Below are 16,891 nucleotides of genomic sequence, written 5' to 3'. Positions count from 1 at the left end.
AAGAGAACGCCGAAGAAGAGCGGCTGAGTAGAGAGACGCGAAATATACCTTTAATAAGGAATACACGAGTGTGATCTCCTTCTCGAAATGCAATCGCCTTTGCCGATTCGTGCCAAGGGCGATAAAAATCGCCTGGTAGCCACGGTCTGTCACTCCTTCACTATCTCTCTTCCTCCAACGACGTTGACTCATAATGCACGCCTTTGCGGAGAATGTTTCTACCCAACGTCCCGTTCACGGACCCTGCCAAATTTTTTAAATTCCTCTGTCGGGCATCACATCACGCTAAATTTTTTCTTATAGGAAACTGGTTCTGACATTAGCGGCAGAAGAAAACACTAGTCATGTCATAAAACTGCCATGCTGTTAACTTTTGGATAGCGATGCTGCGGATCTAAATTTTTTATAAGAAGATTGTTGCATCTGTAAGGATTAATCTCTGTGCCCCACCATCGGTAATTAATTACACATTGGCACATATTGTCCAAAGTTGTTACTGACCTCTAGGTAATCACAGTTTTAAAAAGACAAACGTAATTCACACTGACTCTACCTAAATTAGTCAAGGGTTAACTGAAGGTCGCAAACAATCATCCATAATCCTCAACGATCTATTTTCTTCAGAGACTTCTATCTACTTCTCCTTCTCTGTACTTTTAGGATCCTAAATCGACTGAATAACGCTCAAGCTCTAACGCTCAAACAGACTAACTTTTTAAGGAATCTATGAGTCACCCAGTATCCATTGAACCAGTCAAGAATCACAGTGTCACTCTCCACTACACTGTATCCAGGTACCCAACCGACAAAACATCCTATCCGAACTGCGCGCTTCCACTACATAAACCAATCTCCCTGATCAAGGTCACTGCTTCCATTCCAATCCGTGTCGAGGATCAGCTGAATGTTCTCCGAAGCGGTCTTCCGCAGGTCGAGGCGTCGCGAGAGCACGCGAGAGCGTCACCGGTACCGATTCATCAACCGGATCACCAGGATGTTCGGTCGAGGTGTACGAGTCGGCAACGTCCGGCGTCGACCTTGAAACCCGCGCGGGTCGGAGAACCGAGAGAGGTTTTGCCTTGGGTAATCGGTGCCGCGGACTCGAAAACTAGGCCTGCGCCTGCGGTGACGTCGCCGGTCGGTGCGTCGCGATGTATGTACATCTTTCTACCATGGAACGGTGCAAGAGGGGGCCCGGTGGGGATCTTGAGGTACACGCGGAGCATGGTGAACAGTGGGGCGAGGGCAGAGGCAGCGTGCGTTCGCGGTAACGAAACAAATAGGCCGGCGACTTTCACCGCGTAGCCAAGAACGGCTACGACACACAGACAGCCAGCCGAGTTGAGCTGAGCTCTTGGCCCAAACCTCTTCTCGGTGTTCTCTGTGATACAGACTAACTGGACAAAACGTTTCAGTCTTTTCATACTTTGAAGCCGAATTCATGTCTCTGTAGTCGGCAAATACAAAGTTGAAATTAGAATGATCTGTGTGGCTGGGTTTGTTACATATCTTGGAGAAATATTTACAGTGCTACCAGAGGTTGGCTAGGTATTGTACATAACAAAACAATTGAATCACATGTAATGTAGATATGTAATTAATTTTCTAAATTGACATGTGAAACAAAAGCATCGCTATTTTTGTTCACTATTGGCAAGCTCCAGAGAATCATTTAAGCGCATTGGAAAATTGTTACCACTACTCCTTCGACTTGAATTTTGGGTTTTGTCCAGCCAGTCTGCGCTGTTTGAGACACAGTGCTGTCGTCGTTGTGAGAGTACCCTCGCTCGCCGTTCCCGTCGTGCTCCCCAAGTGGGGGGAATCCTGCTTGAGCTTGGAGCGGACACGAGGCACGGCATACCCCGAGCGAACGGGCCCCGATTCTTTTTCTTTCGGCCGCGTCGCACGTGTGTCGTCCTCCCGTCTCCGTATCCCGTGTCTGAAGACCGGTGTCTCTGTGTTCATCGCGGTGAAAACCACTCTCGCGCGGGTCTGGATACCGAACGTTCCTACGTAGTCTCACCTAGTTACTCGCATATTGCTCGCGTAACGTTGTGTATTGTGTCGTACACGGGGCAGCATGCCTTTTCGCAGTCCCTTCTGAGAACCGGGGAAACATTCGCGGTTCTAGGAGAGATGTTAGAGCTGCTGGTGTCGTTAATATGACGCGACGACCGCCACCAGGACGAGACCTGCGACTCTGCGCTATTGCCTGTCTGTTTTGGTGTGTCTTGCCTGCTGGGACCGGTAGGCATTTTATCTTCTGACCTCTAACAGATCGGCGACTCTCTCAGCATCCCTTCGTTTGTACGCGACCAGGAACACTTCTACCGAAAGTGAAAATAAGACTTCTATTAAATCGTGTTGCGCGACTTCTATCCTCTATCCAAGACTCCTTTGTGCTCTGTTTCGTGTAGGGTTGATCAAAAGCGGTAGTCGTCGTCAGGATAGCGTTGTCCTCGACACCTCGTAGTAATAGGAATGCTATTTCGCGTGTTACATTGTTGGTAGATTCGTGTTACAGTGCGTGTACAGTTGTGTGAGTAGATGTTTGTGCGATAGACTCAGCTAACCTACCGGTGAGGATGGCCTGCTGATTTGAAAGTAGGCTTGGCTGTAGGGTGTTTGAAGATCGGTTTTTGTCCGTGTAATCTATACACTATCGCCAGCTTCATGTTGCAATGCAAGCATGCGTATAGTGAAGTGAACAGTGGTAAACACGATGGATGGGTGTAGAGGTGTACTCGTGCACACCGTGTGTAGTAGAAAGTCTATTTTAAGACTGTGTCCCGCGACACAGCATATTCCTTATCACTTTCTACTGAAAGCTTGACCCCGAGAAAGTGAAATGGGGTTCCTCTGTTCTCTATTTGTCTGTGTATCCGATCCCAAACGTCACTAAAAGGCTTCAAAATCGCATAATTAATTGCAGACTCTGTTTCAGTTGATTTTCAATCAGCAGAAATTTCCTGGCTTTCGCAATTAATTTTGCAATAGGTCGAAGTCTGCCGGTTTCATTAGAGTTTAGTGTTGTCGAGTAAGTTCAAGTTCCGCCGAGGTTTCTTCAGAAATCGAATGACTGAAGTTCAATGTAGTATAAAACTGTTCCAGTGATACAAGGCTAATATCCTATTGTATTCGTTGCCGTTCTCACTCGCGAATTATAAGCCGATAGCCGGATCTGTTTCGGTATCTCAGCTGCGATCATATTAATTATGCGCATACCAGTTCCCGCGGACGATTAACGTTGCCCGAGGTACATGACGACCGATTGATCGTCAAATGATTAATTTGAGGCGGGCGGTCCGACGATGATCGATCAAGTAACTCGTAAAGTAAAATGTCTTAATCCAAGCAACTCCGCGAGCGCGGCGAGTGTGTCGATTTAAGATTTTGTTTAATTGACGACCGCGAACGGTGACGATCCTTGAACACTGTCGTCGTCGCCGTCGTTTACTTTCAATTTTATTTCGAGGAGCATCGATTGTTAGCATTCCTACGATGGAAATTACGCTTTCTTGACGAGACGTTCCCGATCTCAGCGGATATTTTTTCTTCTCCTCTTCTAGGAGTGCTTCACAACTATGCGGACAAGCAGAGGTACGATGGATGGTACAACAATCTGGCTCATCCGGATTGGGGATCGATCGGCAAGTATTCCAAACTGCACATCACGTACGTTCCGATTCATTTAATCGAATCTGGACTGCGGATTTTCATGTACATTCAGGTTTTCACTCAAAGTCACTACTTTGATAAACATTTTCGTTAGATACTAAATCTATCTTCACATCTTGTAGCCCTTGGGAAATCTGTAGCTTCGTTTCGATTCTACTATTCAGAGACATCCTGCAGTTATGCCATTGAATCATGAATAGTTTCAATTGAATGAACCAAATTTTGCATCCAGCAAAAGAAGTTGGACGAAGTTAGTGAACTGAATCTGGTAGACCCTCATTATGATATAATAGCAGAGGTGTTACAGTTCTTTTAGATACGAAAATTATTCGGTCGTACCAACACCGGTTTTTGTAACATGGATGACAGTGTTAAGGCCCACTTTAAATAATTATAAATTCAAGGTGAAAAAACCGTCATAAAGTTCACCCCATAACCATTTATTCTTTTAAGGAAGAGATAATTAATCTCTTCTGTAGAAAGATAATTAAAAGCAATCTGCTTGCGAAATCTTCTCCGTATTATCTGACCAAATACGTCACCATGCACTGAAGCAGATTTGAACGTTACAGGTTTAGAAAAATTGTTGCAGTTCCAAATCTATATTAAATAATGAAATGAAATACTAATAAATAATATTATCAATTATTTATTAGAGAATTGAAGCAGTTTCTACACAGTGATGAGTTTAGAAATAATGTTTGTGAAATTGAAAAACGTGTTAATCTATGCAAGAAATTAACATATTCACTGTCAACGTGACAATGACGTGTTACATGCGCAAAAAATAAAATCAATTGTATTTGCGAACGGCAGAAATCAAGCGGTAATAGATGGTTAGCTGATAAGTACGAGTCAATCTATCACCGAGACCACAGATTAAGTTGTGATAATACTGACATAGCTTATACCTTCGTAGACAGCAGGCTGATACGAAAGATGCCGGCAGCGTATTCCGATGGAGTCTACATGCTGGCTGGTCAAGACAGACCTTCCCCGAGGAAGCTCAGCCAGCTTTTCATGCAAGGCGATGATGGCCTGCCATCGGTCAAGAATAGGACAGCGCTGTTCGCTTTCTTCGGTAAGCATGTTAATCAATCTACTCATGATTTACGGAGATTGCACGCAAGCGGTAATTCCCGATTGCAATTGGATCGTTCGAACAGTCTTGAAACCTCACCGAATATATACTTCTAAGTCGAAGAGACTCTTCGTTGATTTTCTTCGGATAATTCTGCTGCGCATTGTGGAAGCCATAATGCATAGGAATGAAATGAAATTTTGATATTGAGGTTAAAAGCAATGAATCTGATCAACGGGAATAAGACGAATGCGGTCAGCTAACGGATACCACGCAAGAATTAATGAACTTCAGAAAAACGAGACATTCGTAGTCGATGATCGTAATACCCGCGCGGACGGTCATTAATTCACTTTATACTTACGCATTTTTCATCCGCGCTTCTTGCTACGAATACCACTAACGTTTGTCGAGAAAAACCCCTGTAACAGCCGTCCGATTGCCATCAATGAGTCCATCGCGTTAAATCGTCTGTATCTAACTGATAATGGGAAATCGCGATGCATCATCGTCATCATCATCATCATCATCATCTTTATCATAGTCGTCGTCAAAGGTTCTTTTGCGCGTATGTGCTGCTTATGAAAATAATCTGAGTCATGCACTTTTTGTTTCAAATTGATCTAAAAGTCTTCCATTCGAAATCGAAGTGATTTGTTATTAAAAGCGCCGTCTCAGTTTAACCTAATGCGTTAGACATCAAGACAGGATACGAAGAATATGAAGAAAATATTGAATCATAAACTGACAGTCTACTTGCGATATTGTTATGATCGTTGGTTATCGCAGGCTCGTTTGGGGCGAATTCGAAAGTGGACCTCTCGCATAATTACCAGCGTATAAACGTGAAAGTTATAAATAGAAGACCATTGTTCGCAATCGCCCTTTTGCGCATTCCGATGGTAAAGTATAGTTAATAGGATACCGATTTACCGGGAAACAAACCTTCGTCATTCACGAATATGAGATAATCGTGCAATTTACTCTCCTGGCATGAGTTGCATGCAATCAATTCGAATATCCGTATCGCGTGGTTGCGCAAACCTTAATTAGACCATACTGTATTACTTTCCGATTAGACCATAAGCTATGCAGTCTACATTCAATGATCATTATACAAATTCATTTAATGCCCGCAAGAAATGCATTGCAATGATTCACATAGTTTTCCGCTACATCGAGTACAATCCGTAAAAAACATTTCCAGAAACTGCAATTAGTTTTACCTTTTTTAACCGAGCACAGAATTTAAAGATAAAAGGTTAAAAGACAAGAATATTTTATTTATTTTGTTATTCCGTCTACTTACAAATTATTGAACAAATTTTTAAACATTATCTAGCAATGAAGATTCCCTTTAACACCTTCAAAAAGTTCATCACCTTCATATGATCCAATTTCTAAAAAGTTATGCTATTGTAAAAGGTGTGAGAATACTTTCATGAGCTATTATACATCATTAATAAATTAACGAGAACAAAGGAATTGAACAAGGGTCAGGCCATAACTCTCAGAAACCGTAGCATCCTTTCTCCTCGAGAAAACGATCGAGGCGATCATCGAACGGTGCATAAACGGCGTGATCTCGAGTCGCAGGTTTCTGATAGCTCGTGGGAAGTTTGGAGCCTTTTGTGGCCAAGGAAAGTGTGTCCTCGAAAAGGAAAGTAAAAACTGGGTCGCTCACCTAAATTCCGTTCGACTGAGGTTCCTCGTGTAGTAGTAGGCTTGAGGAAATGATCGGGAAAAATCGATCGTTGGAGAACCGGTTGCTCATCGCGGGGAAATGATTTCAGGACAGCTGGTCACGTCGGAAATCATCATGGCCAGCGAAAGCGGTTGTCCTATAGAGTATCACCGCATTGACGTAGACAAATGCGATCCGGTTTTCGACAAGGAGTGCCAAGGTAACAAGTACATTCCCTTCCGCCGGGCGGATTATGATCGGCGGACTGGACACAGCCCAAACAGCCCTCGAGAGCAGGTAATTCCTTGGTTTCCATCCTAGCAGTTTAACTTATTTCGCAAACATCTCGAGAGTAGTTGTCGATAAAATAGCAGTCCTCCGCAAAAAGCCTTTTCTTGAAAATCCCACCTAGTCTTTCTGGCGGTTAACAAATTGACAATTTGATCTGTAAGACCTTCAACCAATAGTATGACTAACGTTAATTGTTAATGATCAAAGTTAAACCGGGAAAGCACGAAGGATGATTTAAATGCTTCATAAGCTGTCGCCATAAACTGTGTTGTTTCCACGTAATGATACTGTTGCAAAACAGGATCCATCCAGTTTAATGAGAACGTTTCCCAATATGGAAACCCGCCTGTAATTAATTTCGCGATTCTAATTGGATTTGCGTTGTCTATAAATACCGTCGCGATTTCTATTCTTCGCGATCTAGCTGTCATGCTGTACCGTATTGAAAACCGTTCAACGATGAAACTTCGATCTGGGAAATAAGTCGCGAAAAGTAGCTCTGAATACGTGAGGTTCCAGATAAACAAAGTAACGAGCTGGATCGACGGTAGCTTCATCTACTCGAGTAGCGAGGCGTGGGCAAATACCATGAGGTCTTTCAAGAACGGAAGCCTCCTGATGGAACCGACCAGAAAGTTTCCCGTAAGGAACACAATGCGCGCTCCGTTATTCAATCATGCTGTTCCCCATGTGATGAGAATGCTGAGTCCTGAACGTCTCTATCGTGAGTTTGCCTTCTTTTTGGAACGCGGAGCTCTACGCAAACCTAATTTTAACCAGAGATTGTACAGTTCTTGGGGATCCGAGAACGAACCAGCATCCACCTCTTCTGGCACTCGGGATTTTGTTTTACCGATGGCATAACGTCATTGCGGCTAGGATACAGAAGGAGCACCCGAGGATGAGCGACGAGGACGTGTTCCAGAAGGCGCGACGCATCGTCGTGGGAACTCTTCAGGTGAAAATCAAACGACTATTTTTCTTCTGATATTTCTGGCATATTATTTGATTAATGCTCGTCCCACTGAAATTCTTCATCAAGAAAAGACTGCGGTAATTAATGGAACATTGAAGGTTCCTCGCGGTTACGCAGTGAAGATACTTATGTTAATCCATGTACAGTTAATTACAGTGACATAACAGCCGTGGCAAGGAAACTTCTCTGTCACCTCAGCCCTGTCACCGTAATTCTATATCATGTAACTGTGCACTGCAACCGTAACTCGATACACTAATTTTATACTGTTTGAGAAATTAATGTGGAATTATGAGGCATAACATTTGACGAAATCGTGGACATGACCCTCTGCGAATTATAGAGATTTGTTTCTGTTACAGAATATTATACTGTATGAGTATTTGCCGATCATGCTAAACGAGGAGTTACCGCGATACTCGGGATACAAGTCTGACCTTCACCCTGGAATAAGTCACATATTCCAGAGTGCTGCTTTTCGATACGGACACACTCTCATACCACCTGGTATATACCGTCGCGATGAAAACTGCGAGTTCAGGAGAACCAACACTGACCAGCCCGCCATAAGATTATGCTCCACTTGGTGGGACTCAAACGTGGGTGTAATTATTCTTTGGAAGATCTTTTATCCTGAAATACGATGCTTGAAATGATTGATCATTCTATTACAGGAAGTATTAACGAACAGCACAATCGAGGAGCTGATAATGGGGCTGGCTTCGCAAATAGCTGAAAAAGAGGACAACCTTCTAGGTACCGACATCAGGAACAATCTCTTCGGCCCGATGGAATTTTCCAGAAGAGACTTAGGTGCGCTGAATATCATGCGTGGGCGGGATAACGGACTCCCGGATTACAATACCGCCAGAGCCCACTTCAAACTTACTCCACGGAAAACTTGGAACGAGATCAATCCTGAATTGTTCAACAAGAATCCCTCCTTGTTGCGTACATTAGTCGAGATCCACTCGAATAATTTAAACAACGTCGACGTGTACGTCGGTGGAATGTTAGAGTCCAGATCTGGTCCTGGAGAACTGTTCTCCGCAGTCATCAAGGAACAGTTCCTACGTTTGAGGGATTCAGATAGATTCTGGTTCGAGAACGAGGAGAATGGGTAAGCTGTTCAGTGATTCTCAATTGGGGGAACGTATTTTGAAACAATGGTGTTCTTCAGAATTTTCACCAAGAGCGAAATCGAGGACATTCGCCGCGTTACCATATGGGACGTGATCGTCAACGCCACTGGAATCCAACCGGAAGCTGTGCAGAAGAACCTGTTCGTCTGGGAGGAGGGAGATCCTTGTCCCCAGCCTTATCAGTTAAATTCCACAATACTGGAACCGTGTGTTCCGTTGCAGCGATACGATTACTTTGAGGTGAATAAAAGGCGAAGATTCAGAAAGTTGATCTATTCTATTAGCAATTGAAACGTGCCGTTGTTTTCCAGGGAAGCGAGTTGGTATACATATATGCTTGCGTATTCCTCGGATTCGTGCCGATTTTGTGCGCCGGTGCCGGTTACGGCCTGGTGAAATTGCAAAATCGCCGTCGTAGGCGGTTGAAGATCCTCCAGGAGGCGATTCAGAAACGAAACGATGGTAAGATCTGCGTCGACAAGATGATCGTGCGCGAGTGGCTGCACGCGAACCATCGTAGGCTGGTCAAGGTGAAATTCGGTCCGGAAGCAGCTCTTCATATCGTCGATCGAAAAGGGGAGAAATTGCGCACGTTCGATTTCTGCGATGTAAACACCGTAACCATGGAGGAGTCTCAGGTGATTGCGGCAACTGGCTCCGTTTCTACTGTTTTATGAAATCCTCGAATCCACTGAGGAAACACCTCGAGCGGAATCGCGCGAGAACCGTAGCTTACGCAAACTCTCTGTTCGCGCGGTGAAAATTTGTTCATCCGCTCAAAAATTCTTTCTGCGAGCGAAATCTTTGATAATTTTACGCTTTCATGAACAGTTTCGAAACACTTCCCTTGCGTAGAACAATTATAAACTGTCATGTCATTTCGTACAAAAATTGTTAGCAAAGATACATATCCGATAGATATATGGTATAGAATAGTCCAATTTGAACGAAATACCTAACTAAATATCTATTCATTCCACTAAGAATACTTTATCTGTTTTCCAAGATAAAGTTGAACCAGATCCTAAAGCATTAGTATAATCAACTAGTACTATTTTTCTTTTTCGATGTTTACGGCGATTCAGTCGAGATAATTATCCATTTGACTACTCTCCCTCATAAAATGTAAAGCTTCGTCTACCAAATATGAATTATCATGAAACGTCTCGGTGTCTGACTGAGAACAATGACTTCCCTTTTAGGAAAATGGGAATGGTCATCGCAAGGCGTTGGTGCTCCTCCGTATACCGCGAGACTACGACCTTGTCCTTGAACTGGATTCTCTGGCCTCGCGTAGAAAGTTCATTGCGAAACTGGAAGCATTCCTGGCGTCCCATAAGAAGCATTTCACGCTGTCCCAGGTTGGCCGGGACATTATGCTTGCGAAAGCGGAAACGAAGGAGCGTCGTCAGAAGAAACTCGAGCAGGTCGATTTTCCCTATAACCGGATCGCGGGTTTACCCTTTTTGGGATGTCGCTTTTATTGCCTGTCTCTCCTTATCACGAGATTAACGGGAAAACTCCAATTGCAGTTTTTTAGAGAAGCTTACGCACTCACCTTTGGTCTGCGACCTGGTGAAAGGCGACGGCGCTCCGAAGATAGCGACAGCGGGGAAGTTGTCACTGTGATGAGGACCTCGCTTTCTAAAAGCGAGTTTGCCAGCGCGCTTGGTATGCGGGCGGATGCTGTCTTCGTGAAAAAGATGTTTAACATTGTAGATAAGGACAGGGACGGTCGCATTTCCTTCCAAGTACTTTCATAAGCAATTTACTAAACGATAAGAATACGTTACCTATAATTAAATGATGCTACTTAGCTTCATTGCGTGACCATATTTCTGGTATAATTCAATTTAATTACAAAAAACATTTTGCAGGAATTTTTAGATACGGTTCTCTTGTTCTCGCGAGGGAAAACGGAGGACAAACTAAGGATCATTTTCGACATGTGTGACAAAGACAGCAATGGAGTGATCGACAAAGAGGAATTATCCGAGATGTTAAGATCATTGGTGGAAATCGCACGGACCACCAGCTTGTCCGACGACCACGTTACAGAACTGATAGACGGAATGTTTCAAGTAATTTCACGATTAATATTTTTTATTTGTATTGTTAAAATGTGTTGGATTACTTGAAAATGACTCTGTTTCTAGGACGCCGGACTCGAACGGAAGGAATACCTAACATACAATGATTTCAAGCTCATGATGAAAGAGTATAAAGGCGATTTCGTGGCGATCGGGCTTGATTGCAAGGGCGCGAAACAGAACTTCCTGGATACCTCGACGAACGTCGCACGAATGACTAGTTTCCATATTGATCAACTTCCGCCGGAGGACTCGAAAAGCTGGGCAAGGAAACAGTGGGACGCCGTGTCGACATTTCTCGAGGAGAACCGGCAGAACATATTCTATCTGTTCGTTTTCTACGTTACAACGATCGCCCTGTTCGTCGAGAGATTTATATGTTAGTATCTGCTGCGCATGGTTACATGGTTACAGTATTTCGAAAGTTTCGTTACGCAAGGAAACTTGCAGACCTCTCTTAACGTCCTTCAAAGGAGCATTAAGAATGAGGGAACAGATTATGCACTTTCAACATCTGTAAGTTTCCACCTCTATAGACAAATTTCGACCTTTACTAACTCAATTGTTTTCGCTTATTTCAGATTACTCTTTCATGGCGGAGCACACAGATTTGAGACACATAATGGGAGTAGGCATTGCTATCACCAGAGGATCGGCTGCAGCGTTGTCCTTCTGCTACAGTTTATTACTATTAACTATGTCCCGCAACCTTCTGACAAAATTGAAGGAGTTTTCAATTCAGCAATACATTCCGTTGGACTCTCACATACAGTTCCACAAAATAGCCGCTTGCACTGCTTTGTTTTTCTCTGTCCTTCACACTGTGGGCCATATGGTTAACTTCTACCATGTCTCTACCCAACCGTTGGCACACCTCCGTTGTTTGACCAGTGAGCTCAGCTTTCCCAGTGATGCTCGTTTGACCATCTCTTTTTGGCTTTTCAGAACTGTAACAGGTAATCATTCAGCCAACATTAAAATTTTAACTTCTAAAAAACCTACTTAACTACCATAACGACAAATGAATAAATCATTAATATTTACAGGCTTAACTGGAATCCTATTGTTTGTCGTGATGACGATAATCTTTGTATTCGCTCATCCGACTATCCGTCAGAAAGCCTACAAGTTCTTTTGGTCGACTCATAGCCTCTATGTAGTGTTGTACGCACTGTGTCTGATTCATGGTTTGGCTCGGTTGACCGGCTCCCCTCGATTCTGGATTTTCTTTGTTGGTCCAGCGATAATCTACGCACTCGATAAGGTAGACTACCTTATCTGTGAATCGACATCTGTATTTAGACTGCTATTGTTATACATCGTTTTCGTTGATAAATTTAGAAACAGATAATATTCTCATTAAATTACCATGTACAATTTCAATGAGTAATTGAGTTCAAGTTTTTCTATAGCTTTTTGTGCAGGTAAATCAAGCAAAGTCGTAAACTATTATCCCTTAAGTGTAGATTTCAATTGAACTTTGAACATGGTACAATCGTTGGTTCGTGTACAAAAGTATTTATCACAAATTTTTTGTGACTTTCAGTTAACACTTTATTGTTATAATTCCAGGTGGTCAGCCTTCGGACGAAGTATATGGCGCTGGACATTATCGAGACGGAATTACTGCCGTCGGACGTGATAAAAATCAAGTTCTACAGGCCGCCGAATTTAAAGTACTTGTCTGGCCAATGGATCCGGCTCTCATGCACTGCCTTCCGGTCGAACGAATTCCACTCGTTCACCTTGACCTCGGCGCCGCACGAGAACTTTCTATCCTGTCACATCAAGGCCCAAGGTCCCTGGACCTGGAAACTGAGGAACTACTTCGATCCCTGCAATTACAATCCCGAGGATGAACACCCAAAGATAAGGATAGAGGGTCCATTCGGAGGCGGGAACCAAGACTGGTACAAATTCGAGGTCGCTGTGATGGTTGGCGGTGGAATTGGTGTCACACCATACGCCTCTATGCTCAATGACCTCGTTTTTGGAACTTCGACCAATAGGTATTCAGGAGTAGCTTGTAAAAAGGTAATTGATTTTCCTTTGTTTTTCTAAGAAATGATTGACCTTTGATTTTCTAAGAAATATGCAAACAATTATTTTTCCATTTAAATCCTCAAAATGTTTGCTAAAAAGCACATAAAAGATCCACCAAAAAAAATTTAGTCAGTCATTTACCAGATAAGTGGTATACACGCCCTTGCTAAACAAATAGATTACGCTGATGATCAGACAAGTATTAAAATAAATAACACTGATTTTATCTTCATAGGTCTATTTTCTGTGGATATGTCCTTCGCACAAGCATTTTGAGTGGTTCATTGATGTCCTCAGGGATGTCGAACGAAAGGACGTCACCGATGTCTTAGAAATTCATATATTTATTACGCAATTCTTCCACAAATTCGATTTGCGTACTACTATGTTGGTAAGATATTTTCCTCTTTCTTAAACTTTACGTTTCCTCTTTGCAACAGTGAAATAACAACAACAACAAAATACTTTTTCAGTACATTTGCGAGAATCACTTCCAGAGACTATCTAAGAAGAGTATTTTCACCGGTCTAAAGGCGATAAATCATTTTGGTCGACCCGACATGACCTCATTCTTGAAGTTTGTTCAAAAGAAGCACAGTTACGTAAGTTTCGCCGAAAATTGAATACAAATCTTTAATTCTTATCAACATATTCGAAAGTAACTTGATGATGTTCCAGGTCAGCAAAATAGGAGTATTTAGTTGTGGACCACGCCCCCTTACAAAAAGTGTGATGTCCTCCTGCGATGAGGTGAACAAAGGACGCCGCCTGCCCTACTTCATCCATCATTTCGAGAACTTCGGCTAGTCTTGTCGTGAGAACAGGAGGAGAGGAGCGATGGACTCTATCGTGAATCTCATGGGACACTACTTTATGTATATATTTATGCGCGATGCTCATGTGCATCGTTTATTTATACTGAGTATTACATTTCTTATTTATGTTAAAAAAACAGATGAACAAGTTTTTCTTTATGTTCTCAATCATGTCTCACACATCGTTAAGATATACTTCCTTGTCTTCCTCAGGAGTTCCGTAACTGAAGTGGATCCTACATGCTCAATAATACTGCACAGACATTGTGCATTGTTATTGAACATCTTGGGAGGACACAGATGACAAGTGGAGTGAAAACAAAATCCTTTATTTATGGAATGTCCAAAAGTATAATTAACAGAAGTCAGCCGTTAATTGTTCTCCGCGAAGACGACGGGAACGGATACGACCAATTGTTCTTGGTCGTGTCTTCGTGTTGAAAGTCCGAAGACTCGTGCGAGGTGTAACCCCGGTTTATTACGCCCTGAGTGTCTTCTTTGGCGTCGTGTCTGCTCTGCAGCTTCGACGACAATTGACTGAAAGGATTAAAAGGAAAGAAAGACTAGCTAATTCATTGAGAACCGAATTCCATACCGATTAATTAAATAGAACACCTTATTATTCGATCGCCGAACGAATCCTCAATCTTAGGTAACCGTCTTCTGATGTTACGAGTATCGAAACTCTCTTCTATAATCACATGTCTATCGTATGGTGTATCGTAGTCGACCTCTAATATAGTGGAAAATTGATGAGGAAATATCATATCTATCGCAGTGATCACTGCTCCAACGAATAAGCATCCAATACCTGCGACAAGAACCATTCTTGTATCCTCGTCTTTGGAATAACACTTAGGACTATAGACTAACACAAAAGACCTACCAGATAGCAGAACCAGCCAATAGTTCCATCCTAAATTAAAAGCCAAAATAGAACCATCCACATGAGCTATTAGCGGCTCGCATGGCAACAATGCCCAATATATTAAATTGGTCAGCAGCATGCAAATGCCTGTGGAAATCATACCATAAGCCCCGTACCGTGGCACTACCACCAGTAACAGGTTCATCAGAGTCCAAGAGGCAAAGGATGCCCTGAAAAGCGTTGCTTAAAGATTAACACAAACCACTAGAACTGTTTAGTCAACAATAGAAACATTTTCGTGGTTACAATTTTTATAAGACAGTGATTTCCTAAGAAGCATTTGAAGAATACACGCATATTGGTTTCGAAGATAATAAAGTTATAGTTACCAAAGCATAAGAGAAGCATAGTAACCAGCCTGGCGGTACTTGCTTCCCCATGAGAATCCTTCCTGATGAAGGCTAAAGTATTCAGCCAAAGAAACTATGGGAAACGGAGCACCCTGATTTAATGCTTGCTTGAAAGCGCTAGTCATTTCTCCAGTACTCCTCCACCAGAATCTCTCATTGTATTCCACATCATCCATCGGGTGTTCGTTACTTGGCAGTACTACAAGAGTTCCGGGTTAGCATAAACAATCATTAGAAAACAATTCGTGCAACTCGTGTATGTCGTCATTTCTATTGACTCACGCCGGTAAGTAATATTGATGTGCATCAAACCAATGTAGCCGCCGATCTCGGCGGTGGTCTTTTGTCCGGAATAAGCGCTGTATGTACTGACAACTGTCGCTGAGCTGGTGTGCCAGGACGATCCATACTGTGCGACTGAAAAAAGCGATTCGTTCAAACGGTTGCTTCGGAGGAGGAAAAAGAAAACTCGGTTAATTGCAAGCAAAGTGGACCGTACCTTGTATCGAGGCTCCGACGAAGAGGCTCAAGGTCACCGTGAGAAACGTACTCAATCTCTGAAAACGCAACAGGTACCATTCATCGCCGATCGTTCCCTGTTCTATTCGAACCAATCAATTCGAAATTTAAAGTTCTATTTTTCCAATCAATTAAAAACTTAGGATACAAGCCTCCTTACGAATCCCAGGGAAAATGACTAGGAACGCGGTGAAGATCGTGCCGAAGATCACGAACACGATCACAAGGGGTACATCGCCGGTGACGGGTGTCCTGTTGTTGTAGCTGTACAACGTCGGCCCGCCGTCGATACGGAATGCGTCAAACCATCCCTTCATCGTTGCCGAACGATTTCTGGAGTCGCGACCCTGAAGGAACCGGCCAGTTCCGGTTCTCCTTTCAAGCCGCTACACATCAGAGGACTCTGCCCGACTATTTTACACGATGGAACGAAAAAGGCGTATTGTACAAAAATAATCGAGTCTCGACCGATCTAACAATTTTGGAGCAAAGGAGCAGCAAACCGGAGAAATCGCAGTACAAGTAGCTTAGAGACCGCCACGCTTAGCTAACAGCGTCCAAGGACGATCGTTGCGAAACGAAAGCGGTTGGTAGCACGCACCTGCGTCGTCGTCGTGGAAGTCAGAACGGATACTAAGGTCTCCGAGTAGGTTAACGGGTCTTCGAAAGTGACTTCCAGCTGCCGTTGGTAGAGGGGATCTAGAGGATCTAGAGGGGAGAACGAAAGAGAAAGACAGGTGGGGCTGCAGCCAGAAGGAGTCACTCGGGCTGGGAGAACAGGGACAAAACGATGAACCGATCAGCTGAGCCAGGAAAACCCGAGCCCCTGCAGCTTTTACGGGTTGCCCGGTTGTTTTATTTCGGCGGTCCGACGATCGATGATCCCGGATGACGACACCGGACGGGTGACACGCGAGCGTGGATCGCTAGGCACGCCGATGGCATGCCGGAGACTTCAACGCCGGCAGTAGACCCGAGGCCGATTGTTCCCAGGAATTCTTACCGGCAAGCGCGTAAGACCGAAATAAATCTGAACTGCGAAATGCCCGAGGAATCCGTTAAATTGCAGGCGATTCTAATAATATGTACCCTGTTGCAGTGACTACTTGATGCAAAAATCTTTTGGGATCAGAAATCAATATGTCTGCGACGAAGAATACGGTATTGATGAGATCTTCAGGGAGTTGTTCTTTTGCAATCGTAAGGCAATCTTCCAGCAAGTAGAATTTTATTCACAAGAATCTCGGTATTTCATATTAAGTTCGTGAACAATGCTAGATGTGGTATACACATT

The 16,891-nt window shown here is 43.3% G+C and overlaps 2 protein-coding genes across 7 annotated transcripts; one reads left to right on the top strand and one right to left on the bottom strand.

The window, feature by feature from the left end:
* Positions 1 to 35: 35 nt before the first annotated feature.
* On the top strand, positions 36 to 13,969 carry Duox (dual oxidase). 4 transcript variants are annotated; one of them, XM_078188399.1, is made up of 21 exons: positions 554 to 794; positions 865 to 1,153; positions 3,570 to 3,650; positions 4,598 to 4,759; positions 6,553 to 6,740; positions 7,254 to 7,458; positions 7,526 to 7,692; positions 8,073 to 8,309; positions 8,385 to 8,830; positions 8,891 to 9,092; positions 9,164 to 9,490; positions 10,055 to 10,279; positions 10,385 to 10,603; positions 10,730 to 10,933; positions 11,009 to 11,321; positions 11,524 to 11,898; positions 11,989 to 12,206; positions 12,515 to 12,976; positions 13,221 to 13,376; positions 13,459 to 13,587; positions 13,664 to 13,969. In XM_078188399.1, exons 4-21 carry the CDS (start codon positions 4,618 to 4,620, stop codon positions 13,790 to 13,792), a joined length of 4,344 nt encoding a protein of 1,447 aa, XP_078044525.1. In that variant the 5' UTR covers positions 554 to 794; positions 865 to 1,153; positions 3,570 to 3,650; positions 4,598 to 4,617; the 3' UTR covers positions 13,793 to 13,969. The 4 variants fall into 4 exon arrangements, with proteins under 4 accessions (XP_078044526.1, XP_078044525.1, XP_078044529.1 ...); XM_078188400.1 differs by lacking the exons at positions 554 to 794; positions 865 to 1,153 and adding an exon at positions 36 to 455; XM_078188403.1 differs by lacking the exons at positions 554 to 794; positions 865 to 1,153 and adding an exon at positions 3,029 to 3,037.
* Positions 13,970 to 14,113: 144 nt separating this feature from the next.
* Positions 14,114 to 16,219, bottom strand: Mol (dual oxidase maturation factor 1 mol). 3 transcript variants are annotated; one of them, XM_078188410.1, is made up of 8 exons: positions 16,101 to 16,219; positions 15,750 to 16,008; positions 15,578 to 15,635; positions 15,361 to 15,495; positions 15,058 to 15,277; positions 14,687 to 14,898; positions 14,416 to 14,611; positions 14,114 to 14,337 (listed from the first exon to the last, which is right to left on the bottom strand). In XM_078188410.1, exons 2-8 carry the CDS (start codon positions 15,912 to 15,914, stop codon positions 14,166 to 14,168), a joined length of 1,158 nt encoding a protein of 385 aa, XP_078044536.1. In that variant the 5' UTR covers positions 15,915 to 16,008; positions 16,101 to 16,219; the 3' UTR covers positions 14,114 to 14,165. The 3 variants fall into 3 exon arrangements, with proteins under 3 accessions (XP_078044536.1, XP_078044534.1, XP_078044535.1); XM_078188408.1 differs by having other exon boundaries at positions 15,578 to 15,679; positions 15,758 to 16,008; XM_078188409.1 differs by having other exon boundaries at positions 15,578 to 15,679; positions 15,758 to 16,008; positions 16,199 to 16,219.
* Between the last annotated feature and the right edge of the window lie 672 nt (positions 16,220 to 16,891).

This window comes from Augochlora pura, chromosome 8 (genome assembly GCF_028453695.1).
Source record: "Augochlora pura isolate Apur16 chromosome 8, APUR_v2.2.1, whole genome shotgun sequence".
Taxonomy (NCBI): Eukaryota; Metazoa; Arthropoda; class Insecta; order Hymenoptera; family Halictidae; genus Augochlora; species Augochlora pura.
Note: the sequence above shows the minus strand (reverse complement) of the source record. Positions and strands in the feature narration are given on the sequence as shown.